This window comes from Phocoena phocoena, chromosome 6 (genome assembly GCF_963924675.1).
Source record: "Phocoena phocoena chromosome 6, mPhoPho1.1, whole genome shotgun sequence".
Lineage (NCBI taxonomy): Eukaryota > Metazoa > Chordata > Mammalia > Artiodactyla > Phocoenidae > Phocoena > Phocoena phocoena.
The window spans coordinates 66,561,292-66,575,508 of NC_089224.1; the positions used below are offsets into that span (position 1 = coordinate 66,561,292).

General features: G+C 34.1%; 1 protein-coding gene across 1 annotated transcript in view; it reads left to right on the forward strand.

Annotated features, from left to right (window-relative positions):
* Positions 1-14,217, forward strand: part of SMC5 (structural maintenance of chromosomes 5) — a 101,043-nt gene that overhangs the window by 46,223 nt on the left and 40,603 nt on the right. Inside the window, exons 9-10 of the mRNA XM_065879896.1 lie at positions 10,200-10,455; positions 12,273-12,427. Of these exons, the coding sequence (XP_065735968.1) occupies positions 10,200-10,455; positions 12,273-12,427 (411 nt within the window). The remainder of the gene's footprint in view (positions 1-10,199; positions 10,456-12,272; positions 12,428-14,217) is intronic.

Consider the following 14,217-nt stretch of genomic DNA (forward strand, 5'->3'; position numbering starts at 1 on the left):
TCCTAAAACCAATGTTTTCTTTTTTTCCCTTATCATAATTGCCAGTTTGTCACTTTTGTAAGTTCTTGAATTTTTAGCCTTTCTTAATTTTTAATACATTTTAGGGTATAGATTTTTTTCTGGTTATCATTTGGTTATACATTTCATATGTGTGATATGTACTGCTTTCCTGTTTAAGATTTCATAATTCTCATTTAAATGTTTTTGTTTAAGCTTACATAGGAGTTCTTACTGTTTCAATTTACTTGGATATGGAATTTTTAAGCTTATTAAAAAATGTGTAGTTCCAGTTATATTGCTTTATGATTAATAAATGTGGCCTTTATGACTTTATTTTAGAATTTTTGGAAACCTCTTTTGGACTTTTATATTTGGTTTTGTATGTGTTCTTCATACATTCATAAAGAATGTATTCTGTCTTCAGGGATTTTTTTATACATATAAATATAGATATATAGCTATATATATATCAAGCTTACTATAACTATGCAAATGTTCTACTTATTTTTTTTTCTTACCAACATGACATCCATTTTAAAGTATCAGTACCTTCTGTGAATGTAGATTTGTCTATTTTTCCTTGTAATTGTATTAGTTCTTGCTTTCTAGATTTTAAAGCTTTATTGTTTGTTCTTTCTGCATCATGTTTTTATTTTATCTGCTATAAATAACATATACTGGGTTTTGCTTTGTAATTTTTTCAGTTTGGTGTGAGAGACACTTTTTCATACAGTAAAGGAGTTTAACCAGTTCACATTTACCATTGTTTTCTACTTCCTATGCTTTTTGTTTGATTCTTCCTATTCCCCTTTCTACATTCTGTTGCTCAAGGATTTCTTTTTCCATTTTTTTCCCTAAAGTTATATATTCTAAGCCTATTCTACTGATTACTCTTAAAGTTTAAATAACATATTTTTCTTAATAAAAAAAGTTAATCAGTATTTTCATTCTACTTAATTAAGATCAGAATCTTAGCAAGCTTTTATTTCTTTTTCCTCCTCTTCATGCCAGTGTCGTCAGAAATTTTACTTGTCAGTTATTTAAGATGTTATTTTCTACTATCTGTATTTATTTAGACTTAATAATATATTTATTGGCTTATTTGATCATGTTTCTATTTATATTACACTTCTTATGATTCTTTCTTTTGAAGAGGTAGGAATTTTGGGGGGTTTTTTCTTACTGGCTGTCTTCTGTAGGTGTTTTAGAGATGTTCTTTGGGTGATAAACTTTCTGAGTCCCTGTATGTTGCAAACTATCTTCTTTGCAGTCACTATGGAATATTAATATGGCTGGATATTGGATTCTAAATTACAAATTTTTTTTTCCTTAGCACTTTGACAGTCTGCCTCAGTGTCTTCTTGGGTCTAATGTAGTTGGCCCTCCATGTCCATGGATTTTGCATTCGTGGATTCAACCAACCACTAAGCAAAAATATTTGGGAAAAAAAATATTCCAGAAAGTTCCAAAAACCAAACTTGAATTTGTTATACACCAGCAACTTTTTACATAGCATTTACATTGTACTAGAGATGATTTTATTTTTATTTTTTACATTTAATGTAATTTTTTTTCATGTTTGCTTTGGGATGGGGAATAGATCACTCAGTAAAAGCATACAGTAAAAACAAAGTATGTCTTACGTACAGCTTTAAAACCACAATAATGATGTACCTTTGCATCCCATACTAATGATGTGTGTAGGTTGTATGCAAATACTATGCTATTTTATGTAAGAGACTTGAGCATCTGTGGATATTGGTAGCTGTAGACGGTGGGGGGAATGGAGAGGTGCTGGAACTAACCCTCTGAGGATACCAGGGGACAAGTGTATTGTTCCTGAAAAGTAGCAGATATGAGAAGTAGCCAGAGACTATGTTAGGTAGACCCTTGAAGAAAAAAGAAAGCAATTTGAATTTGATTGTAAATGCAGTGAGAAACTATGAGAAGGCTTTGAAAGTTTTTAAGCCATAGAGAAACAGTATTTCATATATTCTATTTATTTGTGCATTTATTTATTTTTGGCTGTGTTGGGTCTTCATTGCTGTGTGTAGGCTTTCTCTAATTGCGGCGAGCAGGGGCTACTCTTGTGTTAAATATTTTCTATTGTACCATTTTAATTCCCTTGTTCTTTTGCTGTGTATTTTTTGAGCTATTGTTTTAGTGACTGCCTTTAGAATTATAAATAACATCTTAATTTATGATAATCTATTTCATATTAATATGAACTTGAGTAGTATACAAACTTTGTTCCCATATAGCTCCATTCCCTTCTCCTTCCTTTGTGTTATTGTCATACCAGTTATATTTTTAATCATTATAAGCCTATCAACGTAGTTTTATAATTATTTATATAGTTTCATTTTTGTGGCAATAATTGCGTGATTCTCTGACACCAACTTTGTGTCCTAAAGTTCAATTCAGTTCTGATACTAACTGCTTGGAATTAAAGCAGATTCTACAATTTCATGGCTCAGTCTCACAAGATAGTCCTGGCTTTACATGCCAGTCTCAATTCCCCAGACCTCAGATTTCCTACTCTTCTCTCTGACTTTGCTACAAATTCAGGGATTCCCACAACCCCGCTCCACCGCCAACTTCAGGTTCAGTATTTGCTAGAACGACTCACAGAATACAGGAAGATGTTACACTTAACAATTACCTGTTTATTATAAAGGATACAACTCAGGAACAGCCAAATGAAAGAGGTGCGTAGCACAAGGTACGGGGGGTTAGAGTGGTGCAGAGCTTCTAATCCCATTCTGGGTGCACCATCTTCCCAGCATATGGACATGTTCACTAACCCAGAAGCTCCATAACCATGTTGTTCAAGAGTTTTATTGAGTTTCATTACCTGGATATGATTGATTAAATTATTGGCTGTTGGTGAGTGAGGTCAATCTCCAGCCTCTCTCTACTCCTTGAGGGCAGGGGGTGAGGCTGAAAGCTCCAACCCCTTAATTATGTGGTTGGTTCTTCTGGTAATCAGTCTCTATTCTGAAGCTGTATAGGGACCCTGCCAAGAGTCGTCTTATTAGCATAAAATCAGGTATCTGCAAAAGGGACTTAGTGTGAATAACAAAAGACACTTCTGTCACTCAGGAAATTCTAAGGTTTTTAAGACCTCTGAGCCAGGAACTGGGGACAAAAAACCAAATATATATTTTTTATTACACCACAACAGTTGTCTTTTATATCAGATAGGAGAAAAGAAGAGTTACAAACAACAGATACATTTTTATTGTCTCTTATTTACATATGTAGTTACCTTTACTGGTGCTCTTTATTTCTTTGTGTAGTTTCAAGTTACTGTCTAGTGTCCTTTCATTTCATTCTGAAAGACTTGCATTAGTATTTCTTGTAGGGCAGGTCTGCTAATGATGAATTCTACCAATATTTGTTTATCTGAGAATGTCTTAAGTTTTCTTTCTTTTGGAGGGATAGTTTTGCTGGGTATAGAATTCTTGGTTTTCTTTCAGTACTTTGAATATAACATCCACTGCCTTCTGACCTCCATGGTTTTTGACGAGGAATCAGCTATTAATCTTATTGAGGATCCCTTGTACATGATGAGTTACTTCTTTCTTGCTTTCAAAATTCTCTCCTTTTCTTTTCAGCAGTTAACTATGTAATTTCTAGATGTGAGTCACCTTTGGTTTATCCTGCTTGGAATTAATGGAGCTTCTTGGATGTGTAGATTAATGTTCTTCATCACAATTGGGAAGCTTAGGGTCATTATTCTTCAGATATTCTTCCTGCTTTCTTTTTTTTCTCTCCTTCTGAGACTCCTGTTACACATATTTTGATATATTTAATGGTGTCCTACATTCTATTTCTTTTTCTTTTTTTCTGTTCCTCAGACTGAATACTTTCAATTGACTTATCTTCAAGCTCACTTAATCTTTGCTTTGCATGTTCAAATCTGCCATTGAGCTCCACTAGTGAATCTTATTTCAGTTACTGAACTTTTCAACTGAGGATTTCTACTTGACTCTTTTTTTATAATTTCTCTCTTTATTGATATTCTCTATTCAATAAGACACTGTTCTCTTACTTTCTTTTCCTTAGACATGTTTTCCTTTAGTTCATTGAACATATTTAAAATAGCTGTCTTAAAGTCATTATTTTGTAACTGTTTCTGGGCTTCCTCAGGGACATTTTTTGTTGACTGCTGTTTTTTCCTGTGTATGGGTTATACTTTCTTGTTTTGTTGACTGTGTTTTAATTTTTTGTTGAAACTATAAAGTTTAAATAGCCGGATGTGGCAACTCTGAAATCAGTTGTCCCCCTTTAACCCAGGCTTGTGTTATTTTTGTTTGCTGATGATGTTGTTACTGTTTGTTTTTTTTTAATTACTTTCCTAACTCTGTGAATTCTGTTTTCTTTGTCATATGTGACTACTGAAGTCTCTGCTCAGTTAGTTAATGGTCAGCTAATTATTGGACAGGTATTTTCTCAAATGACTATAATGTCTCCCAGTCTAGTATATCTCCCAGTGTTTGTTGAGGGTCTCTGAATGCATGTCGGTTCACACCTTCACCACTCAGCCAGGCATTGTTTTCACTTTCCACCAAGATTCTGTCCTCAAATACTTCCTGAATTGTTGAAAGTGTTGGTTAAGTTCCACTGCTAGTTTACAACTCTGTTTCAGCTTTCACTTCCTATTTGCACAGAATGTTGTGAGAGATAAGGGCCTCCTCAGCTCTTCTAGGGCATGCATACAGCCTTGGGCATGCACAGTCCTAATTCAAGCATGCATATGACCTTCTAGATTCCCAGGAGCTACCAAAACTTCCTATGGGCATCGTATTCTCCAGCTTTTGCTTTTAAATTTTTTGGTTAGCTTATTGTTTGCCACACTGTTATCTCACGCCAGGCAGCTCTGTTGTTAAACAATTGCCACTGATTGTTTTTGGTAGCTTCCTCCAAGGAAAAGGGTCTTTTGCAGTGTGCAAGCTATGGAGTCAGGTCAAATGGAGATAAACTTTGCAAGTAAGGTTTTCCTGGAAACTGCCAGACAGATCAGATAATGATAGTTCTCTGAGATTGAGAATGTGAAAGTTCTCTAGCTTTGTGATCTCTCCCGTAGCTCCTAGGCTGCTGATTTCACTATGACTGTGGGCTGTTGGTTTTCAAGGCTGCCAAGGAACTGAGGAGAGGGGAATAGGAATAGGGCATGTTCAAAACACCACAAAGCTTGTTGTTTTTACCAAGATTCGAGCATTTTTCTTGAGTAAATGCTCTCTGGCTTGTTGAAAAGCCTTTGGTTAAATTCCAGAGTTCTGAAAGAGTTAATTTTGATAATTTTTGTCAATGTTTTCACTACTTTTCTGGAGGAGAGGATTTTCAGAGTTCCTTTGCCATTCCTGTTGACAGCCAAATCTTTTCTATATCTACAGAAAATGTTGCTAGGATATTAATGGGACTTGCATTAAACATATGTCAATTTGGGGAGAATTGAAATCTTTACTATGTTGAATCTTCCAAACTGTGAACACGGTATGTCTCCATTTATTTAGATCTTTGATTTTTTTCCATCAGTATTTTGTAGTTTTCAGCATATAAGTTCTCTATGTTTTGTTGGATTATACCCAAGTTTTTCTTTTGATTTTTCTTTTTCTCTGTTCCATATTTTTTTTAATGGTTTACTTGGGGTGTTTCTTTATAAGCAGTCATGTCATCTACAGATGGAGACAGCTTTATTTCTTCCATTCTGATTTTTATGCCCTTTATTTCCTTTCTTGCCTATTGCACCGGCTAGAAGTTCCAGCACTGTGTTGAATAAGAATGGTTAGAGTGGACATCCTTGCCTTGTTCCTGGTCTTAGGAGGAAAGCATTCATTTTTTCACTATCAAGTATAATGTTAGCTGTAGGGTTTTTTATAGATCAGGAAGTTCTCTATTCCTGTGTTTCTGAGAATATTATGAGTGAGTGTTGGATTTTGTCAGATGCATTTTCTGCATATCTATTGATACGATCATGCACATGTTCATTTTTAGCTTGTGAAGATGATGGATTACATTGATTTTTGAATATCAAATCAACCTTGCATTTCTGAAATAAACCCTGCTTGGTTAATGCTGTATAAATTTATAACTCCTTTTCCGTATTGTTGAATTCTGTTAGCAAACATTTAAAGGATTTTTGTGTCTATCTTCAGAAGCAATATTCTGTGGTTTTCTTTTCATACTTGCCTGCTTTTGGTATCAAGATAATAACTAGCTTCTTAAAATGAACTGGGAAGTGTTCCCTCCTATTCTCAGTTTTGGAAGAGATTGTGTAGAATTTGTGTTAATTCTTCTTTATATATTCTGAATAATTCTCAAATAACACTCTCATGGTCTGGAGATTTGTTTTTGGAGTTTTAAAATTATGAATTCAGTTTACTTAATAGTTACAGGGCAATTCAAATAATCTGTTTCGTATTGGTTGAGTTGTGGTAATTAGTGGGTTTTTTTAGGAATTGGTCCATTTTGTCTAAATTGTTAAATTTATGTGTGCATAAATTCTCTTATTATCCTTTGGATGTCAGTAGATTCTGTAGTGATAATGTTAACCCTGTTTCATTCCTGATGTTGGTAATTTGTGTCTACTTTGTCTTTTTTTTTTGGTAGGGTATGAGGGTGGGGATCATTCTTGCTAGAGGTGTGTTAATTTTATTGTTTTTTACAAAGAACTAGCTCTTTGTTTCATTGGCTTTTCTCTGTTATTTTTCTAATTTCATTAAAGTCGTTCATATTTTTATTACTTCCTTTCTGCTGCTTGATGTGGGTTTGTTTTGCTTTTTCCAGGTTCTGCTCAGATTATTGATTTGAGACTTTTCCTCTTTTCTTGTGTGTATGCACTTAATGCTATAAGTTTTCCTCTCATCACTGCCTTTACCTGTGTCCTGCAAATTCGGATATGTTGTATTTTTATCTTTGTTCACTTTGATTTTTTTTTTTTTCCAACTTTCTTGAGATCATAGTTTGTTTATCCATTCATCTGTTGATGGACATTTAGGTTGTTTCTGATTTAGGGCTATTACCAAAAAATGCCGTGAGTATTCTTGTACAAGTTCTTATGTAATATAACATATGCTCTCATTTCTTTTGGATAAGTTCCTAAAAGTGACTATCATAAGTGTACATATAACTTTTGAAGGACTTGCCAAACTGTTTTATTAGCAATTGATTATTGCTAATTGACCAAAGTGATTATTAGCAATTTTTTGTAGCTGTATTTGATAAAAGTTGACTTGTGATTACTTAGAATTATTTTAATGATTCTTCACCATAAATAATTTGAGAAACACTGCTTGGACTAGCCCTGGAGGGGTAGATTTAGGTAGCTATAAGAACTCTCCTTACATTGTATAAGATAAAGCAGAGTGAGTACAGATGGAGGTAGGTTGATGGTTTTGAAAGGAGGAGAAGTACTCTGATCAGAGTACTCTGACTTTAACACTGCTGTTAATGAAATATGAGACAGGGTCATTAGCTGGGTGAGTAGAGAGCCTTTAGCAATATAAGATTGAGGAAGGAGGAAAAGATGTGAATTCATCTCAGAATGAGAACATACATTTATTAGAAAAATGTAGTAGGTTTTTCTGAGAGTTCTGAGTGCCTCTTTAAGTTTTGTGGCCATAAATTTGAAGTAAGACCTGTTTTCAAGAGTTTCTCCAATTTAGTTGTTTAGACACAGATAAATAGAACGTATTTATTTAGGTTTAATAAGGACTAAGCTTTTTCCTTGTTAATGTGAGATAGGAATGGTGGAGGGTCAAGAGGCTTTTGCAAGGGAGTGATTCTAGAGTTGTGGAACCTCAGCCAGTTAAGGAAAGGAATGAGGGGGATGGTGGATTGTGAAAAGATAGTAGGGTCAGTGGATTACAGGACCCTGTGCAGTCAAAGGATAGTTGCAGTAGGAAGACCATAGTGAGTGAAAATGTAAGGAAAGGAGATGGTGATCAAAGAGTAGGATTGTGGAAATAGTTTTCAGAGGTGGTATGATTTTTGGTGATCTACATGATCTAGTCAGAGATATAACTATAGATATAATCTAATATAACTGTAGGAGAAGGTGGCTGAGGTGGTGTTTAGGAAAAGACAGTTGAAGAAGTCAAGGAGCACAGAGGCCAAAGAGTTAGACTGATTTTCTGTATGTATGTTGGAGTTCCATTATGCCCAGCATAATGATGGAGAGAAAGACAGTGAGTCAGGTGCTAAAGGCATCAGTGAATGAAGAGGGTGAGGAAAGACTTTGAGGGGGGTAGTTAAGATAGCAAAGATAATGGGTGTTAAAGTCTGATCATATGAACTTCAAAGACCTGAAGTGGGGCTCAATTAACGGAGGAAGTAGTACAGTGGAGATTGATAAGGACACCCTCCCCACTTCTGAGTCCTGAAGTACTCTGAAGAATTATGGGAGGAAAAGGTCACCATTTGAAAGGTCTCTAGGGAGAAGTATCTTCCAGGAATAGCCAAGTTTTAGCTAGAACAAGAAGAGAGAACATTCAGAGAAATTGAAGATAGCAGTAATGGGGATGGTATCCTAGCGAATATGCATGATCCAGGAGGCTTGGACTTACTGTGCCTGAGCTAAACATGGGTGTGATGGAATTAGTTAGTTATGGTAGTTTTTTAGATGAAGGTGGCAAATGAGTTAAAGTTAGAACTCAGAAAATTTAGCTAGGACATGGGACCATCAAGCTGCTTTTCAGTTTTTGAGGTCAATGTCAGACAAAGACCTCTTGGTATAAAATTTATTCAGCAGCCCAGTGATTTTTGGTAGCTTGGTGGTCTCTATTTTTCTGGGATTGTAGCGGTTATATTTGTTAAATTTCTTGTCCCTTTTTGATGGACTTGGACTTCCTCATGTGTTTGGTGATTCTTAATTCTCTGTCTCCCATGACGTGCCAGTTTATTCTTCTAAAAGCCTTGGACTCCATGGGTTTCCTGGCTGAACACTGTGGCTTCTTGTCTGCTTCTTTTGGGCCCATTGAACATTGTTAATTTGCAGTCACACACACACACACAGTGTTAATTTTTTCAAACATAATATTTTATCTTTCACTTCTGCATGTTTGTTATAGGAGAGGAGATTTTGGCATGTATTCAGTTCATTATCTTGACACTGTCAAAGCTAAACTTTTAGAAAAGAAAATTGATTATAACCCAAATTTCCAACCGTAGGGAATGGGATAAAATGTGGTATATCTATATAAAAGAACATTATGCAGGTATTAAATTTTTGTTTTGCAAGGACATGGAAGTAATGAGAAACTGCTCTCGATAAATTTTTAGTAATGCCATTTGCTAAAACGTATATGCTCTATTGATGGATATAGGCTGGCATTAAAATGTAAATGTTTAAGGACCTTAAGATTTTAGGTGTTTTTTATTTGTTTTAAGTTTCTATATTTTCCATATTTTCTATATTGAATATGTCATAAATATATACATTTATAATGGGGAGGAAGAGGGAGTAAATTTGACTTGGAAAGAAAGGTAACTAATAAGCAAATTATATGATATGTTAACCTTATCTAATTTAACACAAAATTCTATTTTTGCAAAAAATACATTGGGTGTATGCATCTGTGTCTTGAAGAAAATCATAACTCTGTCTTAGGTAGACCATGTATGGTTTTGATAAAAATTCCACTGGTAAGTTGCATGATCTGGTTTTTTTTAATGACTTACCCTGAATATAAACATACAGATTGAGGATTAAAATCTCAAAATACTAATTTGAAGTGCTAGTAGAAAATAATTTAATGGAAGGAAAATAGTTTATTGTGGTTTTAAACTAGTAGGGTGACATAATCTTCACCATCATTTCTATTGCTGGTTTATTGAAAGTCTGTGGTATACCATGTGACTGTTTTCAGTTTTATGATGTATAGTATGTGAAATCTTCCTATAAATATTTAGAAATCTGCTGATTGGCTTTATAAATATTTCGTTTATTTAGCAAATATTTACTGAATGCTAACTATATGCTAACCACTGCCCTAGGTACTTGGAATGTATTGCTGAACAAATAAAGAGACAGGTGGTCTGGTAGGAGTAACAGTTTAATTCTAATAGGATACCTTTTAGTGAGAAAAAAACCCATGTTCTTAGGCTGTTTGCATTTTTAAAACTGTTTTACTATAAAAGCCTAATAACCAGGAGAAAAAACAATCTCCAGTGCTAACCTGCTTTTGTTTTATTAGATTGAGGAGCTTCAGCAGGCTTTAACAGTAAAACAAAATGAAGAGCATGATCGACAGAGGAGAATAAGTAATACCCGCAAAATGATAGAAGATTTGCAAAATGAACTGAAGACCACAGAAAACTGTGAGAACCTTCAACCCCAAATTGATGCCATTACAAATGATCTGAGACGAGTTCAAGATGAAAAGGCATTATGTGAAGGCGAGATAATTGATAAGCGTAGAGAGAGGGAAACTCTAGAGAAGGAGAAGAAGAGTAAGTTTTTTTAAACTTACAGTGAGGACATGTTTATAAAATGGAAATATGTCTCTGTTGATGGGTTTTCTTCTTCCCCTGATCATGTCTCTAAGTGTTCATGTCTGCTTGTTGAGGAAGCTCAGTTCAGTTCTTCCATTTTAGTGTCTTAATTACCTATATCTATTGTGTAATGATTTGCTGCAGCAGACCATTGTCTTATGTCAGATTATGGCAGTTGATTTAATTCTCTAAAAATACTTTGCTTTATTTTCTTTACAGTCATTCACTTTTCTGTTTTTTCTCAGGTCAAATTTAATCGCTTCATTCTAGCCTTCATAATCTTCCATTAGCTTTGCTCCTTGAAGCCTGTCCAATTTCATCTTTTTTTTTCTTTGCTATAGACCGTGTGGCTAGATCTATAGCATTATTCAGTTAGAGGAGATCTTACATTCTGTCAGCTCAGTATATATGACTAAGGTCAGTTAGTAAAAAAATTTGTCTATATGTTTAGCAAAATGCTAGGTGTATGGTTTAAAAAAAATAATAACACTAGACAAGAAGGGTGGCCCAGTGCCTTTCCAACTTCCAGACCCACTATCAAGAGTAAGCACTCTTAACTATTTCAGTAATTTTTTCTAATAGTCTTTCATATATTTTAATCATATTTTTATTTTACCATGTCTTGGCTAATCAACTTTAGATATCATCTTTTAATATTTTGTTGCCTCAGATGTGGATTTCAACTCATGACACCTCCCCTACCTATTATTGTAATTCCCCAAATGGGATTCTTATATTAATATTAGTAATCATTAACATTTATTAATGTTTATTTATTACTAATAATATTCTTTTTTTGTCATTTAATATTTGTTGATAATGCTTGAATGCACATTTATAAGCTAAAAATACTGATACTCCTAGCCTTTCTTTTTACTTTCCTCCCTTTAATTCTTTAATATGTACTCTGGTTTTTATAGTTTAAAGGCTGAAAACATACTTTATTGAGACCCATAATTAAGTTTTATATGGTCTGTTTATGGGTTGATTCTACTAGCTAGAAATATTAAGTATTATTTATGTTATTACAACAATAAAACTTGCTCACAGCAGAGCCAAGTAGTGCATTATGATCTAACTTCTGTTCATTGATAATTTTTTTTTAGGATTTTAATTTACCATTTTTTAGAAACACCATTTACTTTAGCATTTCCTTAAATTGGGAAAAAAATTATCAGGCATTCTCTTGAGTTCTGAGACCTTCCATCCTCCTCCCATCTAAACTGATTGTTCTCAAGGTCTCCTTATGGCTGTTACCTAGGACTTGTCTCACACCTCTTCTGTGTTGAATAAAAAGCTATTCCTGAATTCTGTGTCTTCATTTTTCTTAAATTACTTCCTTGTTTTGTAAGGGTACATCTTCACATAACCTCCTAAGAAGAGATATTTGGGAATTAATTTGAGTCTTTGCATCCCTGAAAAATCTTTACTTCATTATCCCCTTTTTTATTTTTGTGTTATAAAAATCTAGCTTGAAAATAATTTTTCTTTCAGAATCCTGAAGGCCTATTGCCATTGTCTTTTGATAGGAAATCTAGTGTTTTCTCATTATTTTGTATGTGACCTATTTATTTTTGGTAGTTTAAAGATCATCTTTTATCCCAGGTGTTTAGAAACTTAAGAATGATTTGTCCAGGGTGGGTCTTTTTCACTGTGTTGGGTACTTGCTGAGTGGTGTTTTAACCTTTAGATCTAAGATACTCTTTTATGTTATTAATAGATTATTTCGCTAATTAAAGTTTTCAGAGGAATAATGCTTTATTTTCCAATTTTAGGTGTGGATGATCATATTGTGCGTTTTGACAACCTTATGAATCAAAAGGAAGATAAGCTGAGACAGAGATACCGTGATACATATGATGCTGTTTTATGGCTGAGAAATAACAGAGACAAATTTAAGCAAAGAGTCTGTGAACCCATAATGCTCACGGTAAGAAATTTGTTCATCTTAGTAGTATCTGTTAGTTTTATTATTGTAATCATTGTAGGTTTTGTTGTTTTAAGAATTCATAGTCTTCTTAACACCCTGCTTTTCCATTAGTAGACTTGTGGCATCTGGTATGCTGCTGAATCCATACATGAGCTTTTTAAAGCGTCCTTGATAATAAACCTATGAACTTTTTCTTGATAGAAGTATGAAACTGGCAACTTATTGACCAAGAATCATGTGTAAACTTGGTTAGCTGGTTTCCTTCTGGCAATTGCTATTCTTCAGTTATAACAGGCAATATATTAAATGCTGCCAAAGGGGTAGAAAACTGCTATAAATAAATAAATACAGTTGATATGGAACACCTGACAGGATAGACAACAAAATCATCTGCTACAAAAATAAAGCATTCTGAGGATTCTGAGAATGAAACCAACAATTTATTGACCTTATAAACATTTGATAAGTCTTATTAATGATCATGAGTCATCAAGAATAGGGCAAGCTGTGTTTAGTAAATCATTTAATGAAATGCGGGTGTGGATTTACTAGGAAAATTTCCATCTAAAATATTTTAAATGGTAAGTTGGGCCATGAGAAGGAATGAAAAAGTAAAACCCACATTCTTTGCTAATGACATGTTTTATACACACACACACACACACACACACACACACACACACACTTAAAACTTCAAAATGATAAAAGGATTATTTTTGCTAGATGATTTTTTTTTTTTGGAAAGAATTCACTGTAGATCCTTGTAGGATTCATGAAAAGTTCTATATTCTGTAACTCCTGTTTATATTATGCTTTATTCAAAGTCATTTCATATAGTTTGCATTATATTAGCAAAATTAGTGTGCATAATACTGTATTCTCTTCTTGCTCAGGTATGAATCATTAGAATATTTTTGCTCGATCAAGAAGGGAATACCTAATTTGGATGCAGACATTACTGTTTTGATTAATCCAGTAAGGATTGAAAGAAAACACAAGAAGAAATACTGTGACCCTTAGTATTATAAATTAGAATGCAAGTGTAATTTTCAACAGATTCTTATTAAAATGCCAACCTCAAAACAATACCTCTGGACTTTATTAGATTTGTCATCCTCTTGTCACTTGATTTCCTGATAGTAGCCTATCACCAAGTCAGATTACTAGCTGGCATATATTTACTTTTTAAATTACATTTGAGTCTGAGATAAAGGGAGATACTCTGTTATCTTACCCTTCCTGGAACAACCTTTTACTTTTACTACCACCTTCTTCCAACTGCATCCTGCCCATACACTTACCTAACCCTTCAAAATCTAGTTGAAATGCATTGTACCACCTCCATAGGCCTTTAAAATGTTGCCATAGGTCTCTATTTACTAATATAAAGGGACATTTGTGGTATGTTAATGACTTATAAAACAGATTACAGGATAGGGTATATAGAAAGATTTCATTTTTAAAAATTGTGAAACAGGAGTCTGCCATCAACCACCAGAACATCTTGGAAAGCGACACCTCCTATGTCTACCTGTCCATGTCTTACTACTTTGTAAAGATGTGGCTCTGAAGAACTTTGCCAGATATTTTCTTCATCAATCTCTTGAGGAGAAGGAGCTCGCTAAGAAGCTGATGAAGGTTCAGAACCAACAAGGGGCCATATCTTCCTTCAGGATATCAGGAAACCAGACAATGAATGCAATGGAGTGTGTGTTACTCTTGGAAAAAATTGTGAATCAGTCACTACTGTAAATGCACAAACTGACCAATGACAAAAATGACCCCTACTT